Source organism: Haliotis rubra, unplaced genomic scaffold, assembly GCF_003918875.1.
Source record: "Haliotis rubra isolate DU_JTF1 unplaced genomic scaffold, ASM391887v1 Scf115, whole genome shotgun sequence".
NCBI classification, from domain to species: Eukaryota; Metazoa; Mollusca; class Gastropoda; order Lepetellida; family Haliotidae; genus Haliotis; species Haliotis rubra.
In genome coordinates, this window is record NW_025765059.1 from 1,074,583 (window position 1) to 1,095,546 (window position 20,964).

The following is a 20,964-nucleotide window of genomic DNA, read 5'->3' on the forward strand; positions in this document are numbered from 1 at the left end:
GGCAGCACAGAAATATCATCATCGGTGTCACCGTCCCTCTCGTCGCCATTTTGGCCATTCTTGCCGCCATCTTTTTATACAAGAAACGTACTCCACGGAAGTCGACCTATATTACTGACGACACTGTGTCTGGGCCCTGGGTTGGTGTTGGCTCTCAAGACAATTTGGAGAAGTACATCGAACACCCAAACGAAATGTACAACATGGCCGTCTCATCAATGCACGAACAAGCCGACCAAGACAGTTTCGAAGAGGTCAGGCTTTGAGAAACAACGTCACGGTCTATCAAGATCGATGGAAAGTGTTATATACATAGCCAGGATATGGATTTTGAAAGGGTCATACTATATTTACATGTGCATGTACTCAGATATGACTGTTTTACTTTTCATATTCCAGTGGACGCTCGGGTAGCCTAGCGGTTAAAGCATTCGCTCGCCACAAATTGGTTTCGATTCGATTCAATTTCGATTGTGTGTCACCCGTATTGTGGTGTCACCCCTCTCTGATGTTGGTGGAATACCGCTAAAACGGCAAGTCATGCCCACTGACTTACTCATGTTCCAGAGATAATACGCTATTGTTGTTGTGGTATTACAAAACATTTTTGTTCTTATTTATGTTCGCATCTTTCGAGTACCATTACCAGCACGTTGTTTACTCACGATGTAAGCCAATCTATTCTGGATCCAGGTAAATTTTGGGTGATTTTGTTTGTGGTCGAAGTGCATAGCCAGACATCTCTTTGCTGCAACATGTACACATGCCATAGTCTGTATCACTGTCCACACCTCGCATTAAGGACATTAACATGGCATTGGTTGTATACTCTCACCCCTATCAGTGTTTGGATCATGTGCCTTGAAGTAAACGTTTTAACTAATTTTGCAAAGTGTGTAACTATCTAGCATACAGCTTAAGAATGATAACATGTGATGATCTGAGAAAATATGACAACGGATGCTTCTTTTTAACCAATATATTGCGCATCGGACCTGGATAAGTGTGTAATTAATCATCTCTAGTGTGTCTGCATGTTTCTATTCCTAACATCAACTCACACTTACTTTCTTTGTCGGTGCATGGCATCTGCCGGGCATGTATTTATCCATTAGATGGTTATGTCGTCCCTTCTTGTGGTTTCTCTGCTGGCAGAGAATGTTCCTGGGAATATCATTCTTTAACAATGTTATAGTTAGCATATGTGTTAAACAATTGCTTTCATCACCTTCTGTGTATTACATTTTAGATGGAACAAGGCATGTGTATTGGTGGTGTTGAATAAAGTCGTAACCCCTTCGAGTTGAATTGTGAACGTGACGTGAAGGCCAATGACGTGATGAAGAAAGGCTGAGTCTGAAAGATGTCTTCCTCAGTCAAGAATAGAAACTCTTAGGATACTAATGAATATCTGTCACTGAATGATTATGTGTATTAATATTCCTGCAGTTAAACATTGCTAGTCTTTATTCATGTGAATGTAGGCCATCGGCCCATGGTACAACGTTATACATTGGCAGCCTTCAAGCTGTAGCGACGACGATTGTTAGCATAGAAGATAAACAAGGCAAGATTTCTTAAAACCAGAGGAGAAGCATTACTCATCAGTCGGTTAAATTTACACAAACAAGGTAGGATGGGTGAAAACATCGACAGGGATAAAACGTTTACGTAGATCATCATAAGCAGTACAAATCAGTAAGAAGTGGTACTCATTTTCTACATAGTTACAGGAACACATTTCACACAATCTTGAGCTTTTTGGTTTCTTTATATATCTACCGGTTTCTATATTCGCCTGCTGTGTTGGTATCTGACATACATATATAGAACCTCGCGTTGTGTATACATCATTCCTCAGTGGAAGATGAAAACGTTAACATAGAACACTATTTTGAGTGAGTGAGTGAGTGGGTGTAGGTTTACGCCGCACGCAGCGGTATTCCCGCTATGTGGCGGCGGTCTGTAAATAATCGAGTCGAGACCAGACAATCCAGTGATCAACAGCATGAGCATCGATCTGCGCAATTGGGAACCGATGACATGTGTCAACCAAGCCACCGAGCCTGTCTACCCGCTCCCTTTAGTCGCCTCTTACGACAAGCATGGGTTACTGAAGGTTCATTCTAACCCGGACCTTCACGGGTCGAACACTAGTTTGAGCAGAGTCTGGGAAGACGTCTGAGGCGGAGTAATTCGCTGTGCAGAGTTGCGTCCCTTGGGCGTTCCATCGAAGAGTGATTTTGGGGGTCGGTTTTGTTCATATTGTCAGAATTTGTTCAGCTTTGCCATCTTATACTTGTAGTAAGGTAAGCATTCAACTTTGACTATTATTTTATCAGCTTACATATGCATGATGTCTGGAGTCCCCCACAGCGATATTGCTGGAATATCGCTATAAGTGGCGTAAAACCATGCACACGCACTCACTTATATATGCAACTACATTAGTCATAACAACTTATTCAGTAACTTGTGTAAGTGACTTATTCACTGCCAGTACATTGAGTATAGCTGTGGATATCTAAACACACATTAACACTTACCAAAGCTAAATCGAAAAGTTCATTTCAAAATTGTTCAGAATTTAAATTGTTCAGGCTGCATTTTTCGACAAGCTAGTCCATCGAATCATCACCTGAATTCTCCCGCCTGCTCGGCACCAGTGCAACACGTACTCGTACTTAATCTCTACGTCGGTGAAATAACCTTCCGCCGCCACTGATAATAACCACGTCATTATAGTTGAAGTACGCCTTCATTTTGCTAGATACCTTAGTGCATTGGGTGGGTGAGACTGCGGATATGTATTACTCAGAAGTGGACACTGTCAGTCACTGTGATTAGTTACATTCATTTTCATGCTCAGACACGTTTTACGGTCGAGGTGATATTGCTGTTTGAAATCTGAGCTTGTATCTATTTGACAGACAGAATGTTATTTTTAGCATTGATCACGGCATCTCAACAACGTCTGATCTGTGTTCACTCGTACTTGGGATCCAGTCTGTCGAAATTTCCAAAAGGGGCTCAGATTGTAAGAACATTGGCGAGCATGTGTGCCCGGAAGTCTTCGTGTGGGTCAAGCTTTATGCTTATACGGATTATACATACATCGTAATTCGAATTTATTATTGTATCATTGGAGTGAGTGAGTATGGTTTTACGACGCTTTTAGCAATGTTCCAGGAATATCACGGCGGGGGACACCAAAAATGGGCTTCACACATTGCACCCATATGGGGAATCGAACCCGGGTCTTCGGCGTGACGAGCGAATGCTTTAACTACTAGGCTACCCCACCGCCCAGTATCATGTGAAATAACGATCATAGCACAAGGCATAAAACAACGTGTCGATGACATTTTCTCGTACCTAGGCAATACACAAGGCTTTTTTTTAATAAATAATCTAGTCTGTTCGAGACAATCTAGTGATTAACATCATGAGCATCGGTGTACGCAAATCGGATACCATGACATGCATCTGTCAACGAATCTGACCACCCGACACTGCTCTTTACCTCCTACGACAAGCCAAATCCGCATCTTCCTGGGGCTTCACCTATGTGAACAAGTATGCTGTTGTATGCTAACAAGTATCTAATAAGTCGTTGTTGGCGGTGGAGTTTCGAAACAACTAACATGATGTCAAAGAATATAGAGGGACTATACACTACACATGGACAAACATATTCCATTAACCTCCACAGATTTCCATGCAACGACAAGTGTTGATCACAAAGTATAATATATAACGTTCTTATGCAATATGTCCCGAGCATGACACATTCGAATTCATTACAAGGTTCATGGTAGCAAAGATCAAAGATAACTTAACTTCCTGCCTAACCGACTTCGCTCATCGCTTTCCATGAAACAACGTACTTGTGCATTATCAGCGGAAGATATACAGGTGCAGAGTGAGCAGACAGCGCACAAAGTAACGTTGACTGTCCATCCATGATGATCTTTCCCCGGCCGTCCATCATGACGTATAGCGCTATAGTTTTGGTCATCTTGGTCCAGTCTACCACAGGTAATTAATGTCTTCAGACTTGACATGAAAAAGACAATGATGTCTATCCCGACCTAGACGTGGTCACTTTTGACCACTGCCTCACTCGTTTGGATCGATATGTAAAAGAAGCTATGCCAATATTAACACGAGATCTAATCGGTACTCTTGCAAAGTGAGTGAGGGAGTGAGTTTAGTTTTACGCCGCACTTAGCAATATTCCAGCTATATGGCGTCTCGCAAAGTCTCTGCAGCCCCAACAGCAAAATGTACAGGGGTGACGATTTGATGTTCAGAGAGTGTTCTTCTTCAAGTGGTATTTTCAAGCTGGTATGATGAAGAGAAACCATGTTTATGACTAGACGACTTCCTTATTGCAATATATGCGGCTTGTCGTAGTAGATGTTGACATCGTTATCAAGCAAGTGATCACTTGATCAAGTGACGTTGCAACTATTGCAATAAAGAAGATAAACGAGTGAAGAGGACTGTTACCTGTTTCTCACGTGTTTCACAAGATGGACAGCTACATAAGGAAAGCTACATTGTGCGCACAACAGGAAACACTTATGACGTGAAATATACACATAGGGAACGTCGAGGATTCACTATCATTGCAATACACCATAGCAAGAGTTGGATATGGTAAATATCTTTAAGTCAATAAAAGTGAAACAGTAAATATTTTTACGTTGGAATGTTTCACATTTATCCAAACACTTTAAATTTCCTCTCAGACAATAGTGGTTTCGACAAAGATAGGGTTGATTCAGTGTGGGTACAGTAATTTCTGTCGGTAAAGCTAGCCCATCCGGCCGTCAAGTTTCAATCAAATGTTCTCCCGTGGACTTCAATGGGAGCTTTACATATATTAATTAAACAGTTAGACATTCAACGGCAAATTCTGTATACGTGTTCATGTACACGTAGTATGGCCTGCTTTTCCGAATACTTGAAGGCATATAAAATTATCTTCCTTAAAATATTGGATGCTTTAATTATAGTCTCATCAGTTATAGTCTCATTTCCGTAATTTAATTTTACAATACAATGTACCTCATCGTTATCAATAAGGTACACTTAAAGAAATCAGATGTTAAATTGACTCCTACAGTTGAAGAAGTGTGTCCTATATTATACAAATAGGTGTGCATGACCCTGCTATCACCCAGTAGACGGTGAAAAGAGGACCGCAGCATCACTATATTTTTGGACAAAATATTACGTGACGTTCCGTGATCTTCACCACGCGACCTTCACACCGATATAAGGGAAGTCCATAACGAGTGTGACCTTTCCAGGCGGCAGTGATGGTAAGACAACGTCTCCTTTTGGACAGAAGTACCTGTCGGAAAACTGTAACCGGAAGTAATCGCAGTAGCACCCAGCTCATCCCCAATGTATTCCATCGTGTTCAAGTCTGGGAACAGGAAGGCCAGACCATGACATCAACATCGACGTTACGTTAGATGTTGGAACCGCTGCATGTCATATTGAAATGTCAGCCCCTGTCCATGGAGCTGCATGGATGGCAGACGGCCAGGGTCATTATTCCGATAATGCATGACAGTACGATTCTTCTGGACGACATTAATTTGAGATCTGCCCATGGCACAAAATGCTCCCAACCAAAACGCTGCCCCTGCTAATCGGAAAACCTCATGAACACAACAGTCTGTGTGATATCCAAACTCCCACGTCACAGCCGTACCCTGTCGGCAAAGCGCAAAGTGAAGTGTGACTCGACACGTCTGGTCCAGACTCAATTATTTACAGACCACCACCATTTAGCTGGAATATTGCTGAGTGCGGCGTTAAACAACAAACAAACAAACTATATTGTGTGACGAATACAGTCCCGGCACGCTCACGTTGCTGATTTGTGAGTCGCTGAATGCTCATTTTTATCATTAACAGTTTTATTAAATTTTGATGCGTTTCAGGATAAGAATTGACTGTTTATCTCGTTCACAAGTGCCGACAAAGTCATCGATTCATTAGACTGTGCTGCGCAGTCTCCATCCTTTTTTGCACACCTGGCTGTTCCTCTCTTTGCACCCCTCGCTCGTAACATATAGTGAACTGTGTCAAGATTTTAATGATAGTTTGTTAAATAACCTTTTTATTTTTATGACATAAATTCTGAAAAAAAATCACAGAGTCGGTCTGATGTTTTGGTTATGATCAGTGTTTCATTGAGTACTATATGTTTAGTAGGTTTCGAGTTAGACTGCAATTCATCGGTCCGATTTTGAGCCGAACAGACTATAGTTGCGCTTGATTGTTGTGTAGCACTCGTTATTCATACTGTTTGACCAAATTGTTCACGTCGTGTTACTGTTGTGTGCAGCGCAATATCTGTATAAATCTCATATAAAACTAAAGACATATACCTCCTCACAAATAGCACCAATAATGTAGGTGTCAGGTTTCCAATTTTGTTGAGTATATAAACTCATGAAGTATCGTATTGTCGGTTATGTACTTTACCAGTACATCACATTTTCCTAACCGAAAACCGATGGTTTGCATCAAACGATTGAAAGTATGGTCTTCAAGTTCTGACATAATGAAGATATAATAGAAACTAATTTAAACAATCGTTCGGTTACACCGTGGTGAATGGTATATTTTTCTCTCGTTTGTTGAAAATCGACAGACGTACTTTACACTATCGCGTTATGCTGAGTAACCCGATCTCTCTGTGGAATATGAAATCATATGCTGTCTTCAGACGGTCATGCGTGGTGAATACATTGTAAAGGTTTCTAACACACGACAAAGACTACTAAGGTATGCCTTAGAAGATTTATGAATTATATACTAAAACCAGTGTATAAAATATAGCCCGCCCTACTGCCCATGATGGTCTATTTTGGTGAAGGACGATCTTTTAAATAAGTAAGGCTGTCCTTGGTCGGGGGCAATATTTGAAAAAAATAAACTTAACTTGCTTTGAATGAAGAGTTTTAGTTTTGGGACTGGCTGTGTTTGTTCAGGACAGGTCACTTTTTGGACAGCCAGTCCTTGGACAGGACACATTTCAAAACTATTTTATACACTGCTAAAACATAAAGACATTACTGTAATCATGAGTAATCATGAATGTGTGATCAGGAACATATGAGCATGTGTTTGTGAATCACTGCACCAAATGGTGATTATACCAAGTATTGTTCCTGAAGAAGAGAGCGTATCCTTCGGTACCGTTTCACCCGTCACAAACATATACAATGAGATGACTGCTGACCTGTTAAAACACGGGAACATAAGTCAAATTAGGCAATCAATCGGACATTATATTAGTCAAATTTGGAGATGCTCCATACATGTTTACCACAGAACCTTTTGAAAACTTTACCTAGGCCTAGAATGTTGGGACCTTTAATCAAACATCTTAGCAAGAGTGGTATGGGGCAGGAAAAGGAGTTTGTATTACATAACGCGGTGCACAGAACATTACTCTTGTGTTTTGTATGTTTTTTCCTCTTTCACCAGGACAATAATGAGACACAAGCATATTATCAAGCCGCTTGATATGTATATAGAGATTATTAACCGAGTGTGTTTCCGTATCATTAATATCATATCTTAGGAATAAAAATTGTATTATGGGAGCCTTTGACGAGTTACTATGTAAATAATCTCTTTGTCATATAATGTCATTCTTAAAATTACTCTAAAAAAGAAGCAAATCGTACGTGAATTTACATATGAAGAGAATCGTGCATTCGCGTAAGAATACTTAGCGGTACACCAAGGTGAAGGTCGTTCATGACGGCTGCATATGGTTGTCGCTAGTCGCTAATACAGTGCAAACATAACTCATGCCTAAAATATGATCTTTCCGTCTAAAAAGAACAACAAAATCAGGCAGGGTTTTCTTGGTAGTGTTTCTATTTTCATTGCGGGTAATCACCTTATCAATATCAGTTTCTGATACCTGACAGGAATCCATTCGTCGTCTTCTTTGTTGTGATCGATAGATCGAAATTCTTGGTTGGTACCTTTCTTAGACGATAGCCTGTCACTCTGTGTATGGAGTTTTGAGAAAGAAGTTCGTGGATTGACGTAATTTGCATAGTTATCAGATTTGGATACAAAGTTTATCAGATTGCTTTAATGCATCGATAACACCCTCCATTAGATGATAATTGTAGGTATCCCATATTGCGTTAGGTGAAGATTTCTTTGAGTGGCATTTGAGTGAAGATATTTGAAATTGATACTTGAAGATATATCAAACCGACATGTCACTGCATAACCCCAAATGAATTTATGATATCATACACATTCCAGATATCCTGGATTGAGTGAGTGAGTGAGGTTCATGAGCGGAATATAGAAGTTGGTATTCAAGTATAACACAAAATATTACGGACGTCAACTTTTTCTTTATTGTATACACAACGTGTCTGGGCTTTTCCTTGCCCCTTCGTCAGGTCAGGTAATTACATTATCTAATCTGTCGACAAAGGACAGTAAAATGAGTAGATAATCACAGATAGATAATTCATATCCTGGATTGAATTTCACATACTGTAAACATAATCATATGACAACAAGCCACAAACCTTTGAGTATGATTAACAGTTGAAGTATGCGTTGTTTATGCCTAAGACACACTGACTGGGCGCTTTTATGAAACTGGCAAAATGGACGACTGTTGAAATCGATGAAGAGTGAATGATTGAAATTTATGTTATAGAGTCAGTACTTATTGATAACAAATACATTGTTAACAAACGTCACGAAGTTCTGCTCGATTTGGACATTAGGTGAGGTGAGGTGAGGTGAGGTGAGGTGAGGTGAATTGACATAGGGTTTAACGTCTCACTTAAGAATATTTCGCTCATATGACGACGTGCATGCGTGTCTATGTGTGGATGCTTGTACTAGCCCAGACTGAAGCTGGTTTTACAGTGCTAGCTCACTGAGATACCATGACGCAGTTAAGCATGAATATCCCACTCAGATACATTATAGTGACTCCGAGCCGACCAATCATTGCTGTACCCATTCATACCGAGCGCCAGGCAGGGAGCTTTGGACATTAACATAGTAATAATTACGCTGATTGACATAATATTATATACAATATATTACATACATACATACATACATACATGCACATACACCCACCGACCCACGCACACACGCATACATGCACGCATGCATGCATACATACATACATACATACATACATACATACATACATGCATACATACATACATACATACATACATTCTTTATTCATGCGCACCAGCACATTCATGCATATGGAGGTGATTGCCCAAGACCCTCTGTGTAGTATTTTACGCTGAATTTACTCTAATCACAGCTGCACCCACCAGTCACCCATGCATCAGCGAGATCCACTGCGACATGGACAACCATACGGACCCATTATGCGGATTTACAGCTACAAATTGGGAGCGTGGAACATCTTTGCTAAACGGGCCACAGACGGATGCATCAAACAAGGGTGAGATTTTCCCGTGAACCAGACACAGCAAATGTTGTGCAAATGTCACAGCCATTTTCTATCAGTTCTAGGCCATGACATACCACATATGTGTAGTGTTACCATGGTGCATTAATTTAGTACCTGTGTCCTAATTCTACAGGGCAATGATTATACACAACCACACAATTAGGAAGTTTACATTTATGCATAATATTTTTACAAACACGCCATGAAGATCACTTTAACTAAAAGCAGGATGCATACGTATATACACATCTGGCATTGCAATTTTCAATGGCTATTCTATAGGTCATTTTGTATACCTGGCCCAATCTTCAAATGGACACAGTCACCAAGTGGCTACACTGACATCACCACACTTCTGCAGAGACCAGACCGTCTGTGTGTCTGCAATGTACTGGCACAGTGGGGACACGCACCATCACCTGACAGTACATGTAGCTGGTGACCATGCGACAGTACAACCAACGACAGAAGGAGCCTGGACAGGAATTAACATGACATTCCACGTGAAACGTCATGGCACGGTAGGAGACGAACGACTGCTGTTGAATGCGTTGCTTTAAAGTTACAAGGCTGAATTGATATTTTTGGAACATTTCTATCTGACATTGTAAACCAAACGTCACCGTGTTCTTTAATCGGATTGGTTGAAAAATATGATAGAACGGTATTCGATTCCCGGAAGTTGCAAGACTATTCACTGCGTATTGACACGTACAAATATCGCACACAATTGCATTGTTGCGTCGTCAGCAGTGGTGACGTCATTCAAATCATATTGTGACGTAAAGTCGGAATGACGTCACAGATGAGCAGTTCCAGATGCTACCATGGGAACCAGCTGATACGGCCAGCTGATGACACTTCACTGCTGTACCCGTACTCGATATATATATGTCAATGAGTGCAGACAGTAAAACCCATGTGGGCCTTTTGGTTTACTTTTGTGTTTACAATCACGCTAACGCCGTCGGTTCCGAATAAATTCCCGGGCTTCATATACTCAATAACACCCGGACGTTGGCCAACACTTGATGCTTATCTCCTAAATGTACGTTTTTTGTATGCGTTATTGATAAATTTTCACTGATGACGTTTTCCTTCTCTCCTTTTCACGTAAATTACGCAAATATTTATGTGAAAACTCAATTCTTGAAAGTCTGTTGCGTACATGTACGCTTGATTCAAATATGAATAACAAACACGTAAACCAACATTTCAACTTTATCATATTTTTACAATTAATGGAAACTGGCAAAATACCTAATTAAATTGAGTTTGGTACAATTTATTTGGTTACTCAAAGGAAAATTAGGATACGCAGTTGAGATGAACACAAGCGAGTACATAATTCAATGACCCAGGCAGTTATCTGTAGCTTTGTTTTCAGGTATCATTTCACGGCAGACTTGCACCAAACGTCACTCAGGCGTTAGATGATATCAATATCACCAAGGGAAAATGTAAGTACATTTGAGTATCTTCACTCTAGTGAGACTTTATGCATCCAGAACCATTAATAACTGTTATTCCTTTTTTTATCAAATCTTAAAATCAATACTTCTGTGTATTTTACACAAACTCAGATGATACCTTAGCGGCCGTACCATTATACAATACTAACATAGTAATAGTAATAGTAGTAGTAGTGACTGCGTGAGTGAGTTAATATGTTACCTCACAAGGGCAATATTTCAACCATTACGTGACGAGAGTAGTAGTAGTAGTAGTAGTAGTTGTTGTTGTTGTTTGTAGTATCAGTAGTAGTAGTAGTAGTAGTTGTAGTAGTAGTAGTAGTAGTAGTAGTAGTAGTAGTAGTTGTAGTAGTGACTGCGTGAGTGAGTTAAAATGTTACCTCACAAGGGCAATATTTCAAACATTGCATGACGAGAGTAGTAGTAGTAGTAGTAGTAGTAGTAGTAGTAGTAGTAGTGACTGCGTGAGTGAGTTAATATGTTACCTCACAAGGGCAATATTTCAACCATTACGTGACGAGTAGTAGTAGTACTAGTAGTAGTAGTAGTAGTAGTAGTAGTTGTTGTTGTTGTTGTTGTTTGTAGTATCAGTAGTAGTAGTAGTAGTAGTGACTGCGTGAGTGAGTTAATATGTTACCTCACAAGGGCAATATTTCAACCATTACGTGACGAGAGTAGTAGTAGTAGTAGTAGTAGTAGTAGTAGTAGTAGTAGTAGTACTGCGTGAGTGAGTTAATATGTTACCTTTTCAACCATTGCGTGACGAGAGCAGTCAGTAGTAGTAGTAGTAGTAGTAGTAAAGTAGTAGTTGACTGCGTGATGAGCTAAATATGTTGGGCACAATTTGTTACGAGTAGTAGCAGTAGTAGTAGTAGTAGTAGTAGTAGTAGTAGTAGTAGTAGTGACTGCGTGAGTGAGTTAATATGTTACCCTCACAAGGGCAATATTTCAACCATTGACGACGAGTAGCAGTAGCAGTAGTGTGTTGTTTGTAGTTGTGTTTGTAGTATCAGTAGTAGTAGTAGTAGTAGTAGTAGTAGTAGTAGTAGTGACTGCGTGAGTGAGTTAAAATGTTACCTCACAAGGGCAATATTTCAACCATTGCATGACGAGAGTAGTAGTAGTAGAAGTAGTAGTAGTTGCGAGGTAGTAGCAGTAGTAGTAGTAGTAGTAGTAGTAGTAGTAGTGACTGCGTGAGTGAGTTAATATGTTACCTCACAAGGGCAATATTTCAACCATTACGTGACGAGAGTAGTAGTAGTAGTAGTAGTAGTAGTAGTAGTAGTGACTGCGTGAGTGAGTTAATATGTTACCCGGCATTAAGGGCAATATTTCAACCATTACGTAGAGTAGTAATTGTAGTAGTAGTAGTAGTAGCTGTAGCAGTAGCAGCATCAGTAGTAGTAGTAGTAGTAGTAGCAGTAGCAGCAGTAGTAGTAGTAGTAGTAGTAGACTGCGCGTGAGTGATTTTAAAATGTTACAGTACAAGGGCAATATTTCAACCATTGCGTACGACAGTAGTAGCAGCAGTAGCAGTAGTAGCAGTAGAAGTAGCAGTAGTTGTTGTTTGTTTGTAGTATCAGTAGTAGTAGTAGTAGTAGTAGTAGTAGTAGTAGTAGTAGTAGTGACTGCGTGAGTGAGTTAATATGTTACCTCACAAGGGCAATATTTCAACCATTACGTGACGAGAGTAGTAGTAGTAGTAGTAGTAGTAGTAGTAGTAATAGTAGCAGTATTAGTAGTTGTTGTTTGTAGTATCAGTAGTAGTAGTAGTAGTAGTAGTAGTAGTAGTGACTGCGTAAGTGAGTTAAAATGTTACCTCACAAGGGCAATATTTCAACCATTTCGTGACGAGAGTAGTAGTAGTAGTAGTAGTAATATTAGTAGTAGTAGTAGTAGTAGTTGTTGTTGTTGTTGTTGTTAGTGGTATCAGTAGTAGTAGTAGTAGTAGTAGTAGTAGTAGTAGTAGTAGTAGTAGCGGTAGTAGTAGTATATTGTAACTGCAAATGTTCATAAAAACTGCAATCGTCTTCCACAAAGTTACACACAATATTTATATAATCTCTAATATAATGATACAGAATCATGTATCTGTCTCACCAAACAGTACAATTCCATGTTCTATCTCATGTTACCAAACAAACGGCGATGATCTCTATTGATCTATAACATTTCTAACATACAAGTCGACAGTAGATGTAGTATTTATAATTACTGTACGTACGTAACAACCAATCGACACTCTTCAAGTATTTTCAGGGACTATGCTCCTGTGTTGTTGATATAGAGCAATCCAAACAGTAACTGACTATCTTATGTGGTAAATGTTGAGCAAAACGTCAACTGGTACTACATCAAGACCAACTGCTTCGCTTTTCTCGGTGTGCAAAAATGTTTGTTCCACTTCATAAAAAGAGATATGCTAAGCTTGAGTGTATCCGCCTGCACTTACCCTATATCGTTTTATACACCTATATCGTTTTTTCACACAATTTGTAATAGTAGGCTTCATTCAACGAGTTCTTATCTTCATCGTTAAAAAGCATTATCGTCCGCTCCGTGTTCCAGCACAGTGTAAACACAACAATTTGGTGAGATGTCGTAGCCTGTTGGATCCCTAGGAACAGTGTTGGAGGAATTTTGTCATTACCTTAGCCATAAACGACTAATTTTGGAAGTTTCGATTGCTGATCTAGCTGCGGTAAACGTTATCAAAATAGGGACATTACCAGGTGTATGTGACTGTATGTTGCCTCACCTTTGGCACCCGTCAGTAACATATGCAAAGGCTATTCAACTGTTCACCTGGAAAATCGGACAAGTAAGAGTGAGTGAGTGAGTTGAGTTTTACTCAGCAATATTCCAGCTATATGGCGGCGGTCTGTAAATAATCGAGTCTGGACCAGACAATCCAGGGATCAAGGACAAGTAAAACTGACTGACTGACTGAGTTTGGTTTTACGCCGCTTTTAGCAATATTCCAGCAACATCACGGCGGGGACACCAGAAATGGGCTTCACACATTGTGCCCATGTGGGGATTCGAACCCGGGTCTTCGGCGTGACGAGCCAACGCTTTAACCACTAGGCTACCCCACCGCCCCAGGACAAGTAAGAGACTAGTCAAACTAGAGCACAGCATTGGACATCTTTCTTGTCACTGATACGTCACATTCACAATATGGTCCATATGTGTACCATAAAGCACTATGAAGGCTTAACAGAGGCCTTAGATGTTACAACCGTGATCTAACAAGTTATGTACAAGAGTAGCATGACCATCTGTGAAATCTTGGTTAAAATGCATGCTCCAAACAACAAAGGCTGGAGCTATTAAAATATTGCCCTACATAAAGGCAAAATTGACCATCGGAAAGTTGAAATAATCCCTTGTGTCATGGAGCCTTGTGGAAAGTTTGCTGCGACTGTTTGTTGAATCTTCATCTATAGGTCTAAATATGAAACCAAGAGGTGGTCTCATTTATTTCCTTTATTTCAAGTTCAGGGGGGTCAATCAATGGAAGGTAATTAGCTATTTGATGGTTATTGGAGGCTAGTAGATCATCGATATACCTGAAGCTTAAGTTACACTTCTTGGCCAAATGACCTTGTGTTGATTTTGCATATATTCTAATTCACAAGCACGAAGAAACAGATCAGTAAAGAGGGGATTATTTTGTTACCAATTGAGATACCTACTTCTTGTCTAAATATCGTATCCCACATATTACGCAGATGTTATCAATGAGGAAAAACATCATTTTACATAGTGCTTTTCAGTAACATTCAGAGGGCGTTTGCTCTCAGTTTTGAAAAGTTGTACGGCATCTCTGAAGATAAACGTATTTATATCTGTGCTCAACAAATGTAACATGGATCAACCAATGAAGCGTTTCCTTACGTTTGCCATGTGGGTTGATAATGTACAACGTTGAAACGTTTGACTGAACAGTACCCGAGTCATTGTCCGAGATTGTAAAAATTCAAGGAAATCCTTTGAGATTCCTTTGAGAATCCATACAGTATTAATTCGCGAATACTGTCTCTAACAACTTCAGTGAATGAAGATTCTAGAGTCTCAGAATCCAGTACAAGAGAGGAATGGGCATATCATCAGTCATGCCAAAAGTACATAGTACTGCATGGTTGTGGCAGATTATATATTGACACTGGTATTCTTACTTATACGAAGCAATTTGATCACACAATTAAGTTAGTGATGTTTACATATGATGGTTATGTTATTTGTGGCCTTGTCGTAAAACATTTCGTGATAAATATTCGGACATCGTTTTACGAATCTCAGAAACATTGACAGTTCAAGTGATCAATTACTCAACATACGTTAAACTACATAGCGTTAGATAAATGCCTATCAAAGCCCGCGACAGAATCCATTTTCCTCTCCGAAAAATGGAATATTTTATCTGAAAGAAGTAGAATTTTAAACCCAAAAAACAAACAATAATAAAAATTGTTCAGAATGTCGAACATCCATATACTACTGAGAATAAAAAAATGTGTACTACCATTATTCGGGAAGTATTATTGAGCATATTTTTCAAAATTTCAGGTTCCATGTCGTCAACAAAAACTAGTACGATCTACGGACGGACGAATCTATCCCTGACCACTAAACGCAAAACAAACGATCACAATCGAAGTACGCCTAAAACAATCACGAACAAACAAGCTACACATAAATCAACAACACCCAAAACAACTACACCTAAACCACACACACACAAAACAACTAAAGCTAAACCAACTATTCACAACGCAACAAAACCCAAACAAAACAACTACAAACAAACTGCACCAAACCCAACAACACGCAAATCAGTAACGCAAACCAACACTCACACAATTGACAACACAAACCAATACCAACTACACACAAAGTTGACACACCTACAAAGCACACTCACAAAGCAACTACACACCCAACCACTCACAAACAACTACACCTTAAACCAACCACACTACAACTACACAAAACCAACTACAATTTCCAAAACCAACACACACAAAAACAACTACACCTAAACCAACCACACACAAAACAACTACACAAAACCACACAAAACCAACTACACACCACAACTACACAACTACACAAAACCAAAACCAACCACACACAAAACAACTACACCTAAACCAACCACACACAAAACAACTACACCTAAACCAACCACACACAAAACAACTACACCTAAACCAACTACACACAAAGCAACTACACCTAAACCAACTACACACAAACCAACTACACCTAAACCAACCACACAAAAAGCAACTACACCTAAACCAACTACACACACAAACAACAGCACACCAAACCAACTACACCAAACCAACTACACACAAAACAACTACACACCACACACAAGCCAACTACACACTAAACCAATACACACACCAACCAACTACACACAAAACCAACACACAAAAAACCACAACTACACTAAACCACACTAACCAACTACACCTGTAACAACCACACACAAAACAACTACACCTAAACCAACTACACACAAAAACCGCTACTACACTGTAACCAACTACACACAAAACCAACTACACCTGAACCAACCACACACTAAACTACACCTAAAACCAAACACACAAACCAACTACACCTAAACCAACTACACACACAAACTACACCAACTACACCTAAACCAAACCACTACACAAAAACAACACACTACACCTAAACCAACCACACACAAACCAACTACACCTAAACCAACCACACACAAAACCAACTACCTAAAACAACTAAACCAACTACACACAAACCAACACACAAACAATCTACACCTAAACCAACTACACACAAACCAACTACACCTAAACCAACTTCACACACAAACCAACTACACCTAAACCAACCACACACAAACCAACTACACCTAAACCAACTACACAAACAAACCAACACACAAACAACTACACCTAAAACCAACTACACACAAACTAACCACACACAAACCAGCTACACCTACACACAAACCAACTACACCTAAACCAACCATACAAAAAACAACTACACCTAAACCAACCACTCACAAACCTACTACACCTAAACCACGCACAGACCAACTACAACTAAACCAACAACACACAAAACAACTACACCTGTAACAACCACTCACAGACCAACTACACCTAAACCAACCACACACAAACCAACTACACCTAAACCAACCACACACAAACCAACTACACCTAAACCAACTACACACAAAACAACTACACCTAAACCAACCACACACAAAACAACTACACCTAAAACAACACACACACCAACAACTGAACCAACCACACACAAACCAACTACACCTGTAAAAACCACACACAAACCAACTACACCTGCAAAAACCACGCACAAACCAACTACTCCTGTAACAACCACGCCCAAATCAGCTACACGTAATTCCTCCTCTCACAGAACAGTTTCCCAGAAACCACCTACATCCATACTACCAACTTCTCAAACACCGATTTCATCTGAGGCAACCAATCAGAAACCAGCAACATTGAAACCAAGTACACACACACCAAATACAACAGTCACCAGTTCTCTTACTTCCGGGATGGGTCAGACCAGCATATCTACATCTACCACTGCACCCGCAACCACAAGCACGCAAACAACTGGCGAAGGTAACAAAGACTTCTTTTCTGGGAAAAGAAAAGTGATTATTCTTGCTACTACAATACCCGTGGCTGTTGTTATTATCTTGGTCTGTGTTTTTATCCTATGGAAGAGGACGAAGTCAGTGATGACCAGATCCCCCTACCTTGAGGACAACTGTTTTGTAGATGATTCGCCAAGAGTTGCTTCTGTTGTTTTCACAGACATTTCTTTAAACAGCAGAGACGAACCTGCAAACGAAGAGAAAGTTACAGATGGTGAATTCGTTGACATTAAACTGTGAAACTAATGCAGATCAACCATTTCCCAATGGAGTTATTTCAATGTGTTACCTCTTCAACGTGACACCAAAGTGTTGATAAAGGAGATGCTGCTATTTTCCATTGCTCTGCCTTGTTGCCATAGCAGCAAAGCTTCCATTACCATTACACAACCCACTTGATAACTCCTTCATGAATATGCATGCATATATAGTTCGTTTCTAATACTGATTACATACCAGCATGCAGTTGTGATATAAATTTCGAAGATAAATACTCTGTTTTCATTTTGCGGTCTTATCGTTGATTTAAGACAGCTAAATGTAAATTAAATTAAACATTTAGCGGTCTTAAATCTAACGATAAAGGACCGCATAATTGAAAACAGAGTAGCTTTATCTTCTTTCTAGCACGACCGATAAGCGTTTTAGAACCGAACTGTTTGGCGCGCAAGAACACAAAGGCAAAGGGCCTTTTTCCTGGAAATCGCTTGGAATCGTCGCTGTGTAATGAACAAAATAAGACATTTTCTACAACATACATGCAATATTTCAGGAAACAGTATGCTTGTATTTGTAACAAGTAGCATACATAAATTAAAAAATACCGTTTATACTGTGATCAAGTACAAAGTTATTTGATTTTTCTCAAGCGAATTATTGATCTCCCCTACTGTATGACAATCGACTCGCCTAAATTCAAGCCGTGAACTCGCTAAGTGTAGTCGACGCTACTTTATTCACGGAAGTAATTGTTGATAACCACCCTACTATTCCCCAGTTTGGAAAGACCTGACTTGCCACGTTTTATGTGGGATACATGGACAGTGGAAGTGGAAGGACTGGGTATTATTACCCACGTGGTCAACGTATGGGTAGTTGCATACTAATCTCGTACGTCACACGAGTGTCGTATCGCGTTGACCTGTGTCGTAACGACTTGACCTGAGATTCTAACGATTTGATTGATAACCGATGACCTCTCAATTAGGTCACATTCTGACGTAACTATTTTTTCATTCATAACAAACACGTGAATCCATTCATTCTACAACTTAAATGCATTGTGGGACTGTAAACATCGCGAACGTTGCCGTGTCGCTGTTTAATTGTGAGTCGAACTGAGACATTATACCCGTCGAAAACGTAAACGCAATGTTTCCACCAGTGATGTTAGTCGAATGAAGCAACTGGAAACCAAGAAACGGGGTGCTACGGAGTAGTTTACTGAAGGAGGCTGTACGAGGCGATGACAACTGACATGCATCGTGACGTCGGTCACCAAGGCAGTGACGTCATTACAGTGACGTCATGCAAATATTGTACTACAGTACAAAACTCTTCCGCAACCTCTTTATGAAACCGGTTTCGGTTTGAAACCAAAATATTAACAAAAATACGCTATTTTGTCAATTTAATGCATGTAAGACGTGGGTAATAAATAAAATACCACCTCGGTCTCATTACATACGAATTATACGAAACTCGTGACCTTCCTATATTATCTGACCTCGCTTTCGCCTCGGTCAGGTACCATAGGAAGAACACTCGTTCGTATAATTCGTATGTAATGAGACCTCGTGTATTATTCTCATTTACGGCGGTCAGGTTAGGACGTGTGGGCCGACGTGTTGTCGACGTCAACACACGTAGATCTCGACCCGGATTGAATATACTGCCCCTTTTGCGCTGCTGACGGATTTTCTAGCTTCGTAGTTTCTTCACTGGGATTAGGGTCAAGAAATTCTTCTTCAGACCATTCGCTTTTACTTTTTAAAGAACCACTAAACTTTGTTTTTTGTTACTCTTTTAACCATTACATATGAAAGATTTGTGGTTAGTCTTATGCGGAACACCAAATTTATTCTTTAAAAACTTGTGGTTAATTAATACCGAGCGATTAAAAGTGTCCAAAAGTCGCCTGCTTCCCTCTCGCCCGCCAACGAAACCACAGACAGGTTACGTAACTCTGTCGCCAGAGCGGGTTATAGCTAAACGGAACCACGCCAAAACGGTACTAACCAAAACGGAATCAAATTGGCGAAAACGGAACCTTGACTTGGCGAAAACGGAACCTTGACTTGGCGAAAACGGAACCATAAAATACATTTTATCAATTAAATAATAGCTCTAAATTAAATGTATTTATATTTGCACACAACTTCATATAGACGTAACATGTTAAATGTATAATCTAACATGTTGTATTTTAAATTTCTAGCTTGCTGAGGACTTTCTTCCCAGAGGCTTTGTGAGGGCAGACGTTGAGAACAAAGGCGAGAGGCACATACTCCTAGCTACTGACCAGCAGTTATCCATGTTAAGCAGGAGCAGACAATGGTTTGTAGATGGAACCTTTAAAATTGTACGGGCTCCCTTCTACCAGCTGTTGTCTGTTCATGCTTTTGTGAGATCTGGACAAGATGCAAAGATGTTGCCTCTCGCTTTTGTTATCATGTATCCAGGGTAGAATATCAGAAGCCCAGCTGGCCCCTCTCATTAAGCAAATTAAGAAATTGAACACTATCACTGTTCAGTGAGATGCCATTGTCTCTGGGCAATACTCATAGGAGTGACAGCGGGAGGGATGTCACTAATAGATGAGCAGATTATTTTTCCCAGATTGCCTACCAGAAGGATGATGCCGTCCACAAGTTTGTCAGAAAACTCATGGCCCTGCCGTTTTTGCCTTCTGAACACATTCCTCGGATGTTTGCTAAGATTGCGGACCGGGCACCGATGGATGAACGGCAAGGTTGGGGAGCAAGCTCTGGGTATCTATAGACTGATACCAGAGCTACACAGAGAAGCTGACCTCCTGCACATCCAGACACGCCTGATCCAGGAGGGGAGACTCAGGTCTTACCTGAGGAAAGCAGCAACAGCACGTCAGGAGATCTTTGCCGCCTGGAGGATGTATAAACGAACAGACCTCACATTCAGCCAGCTTCTCTCCAGGTGTGCCATGATCCACGGACCAGTCATCCAATGAAAACGTGATGCAGAACTAGTGAACTGTTATTGATGCGATAAACTGATCGTGTTAAATAAAAACAAAAACT

The 20,964-nt window shown here is 40.1% G+C and overlaps 1 protein-coding gene across 1 annotated transcript; it reads left to right on the top strand.

Moving 5' to 3' along the window:
- The first annotated feature begins 3,948 nt into the window (after positions 1 to 3,948).
- On the top strand, positions 3,949 to 20,686 carry LOC124254697. The gene is made up of 7 exons (XM_046688547.1): positions 3,949 to 4,038; positions 9,359 to 9,502; positions 9,794 to 10,032; positions 10,899 to 10,971; positions 15,556 to 15,824; positions 20,124 to 20,309; positions 20,525 to 20,686. Exons 1-7 carry the CDS (start codon positions 3,963 to 3,965, stop codon positions 20,684 to 20,686), a joined length of 1,149 nt encoding a protein of 382 aa, XP_046544503.1. The 5' UTR covers positions 3,949 to 3,962.
- Positions 20,687 to 20,964: the final 278 nt, after the last annotated feature.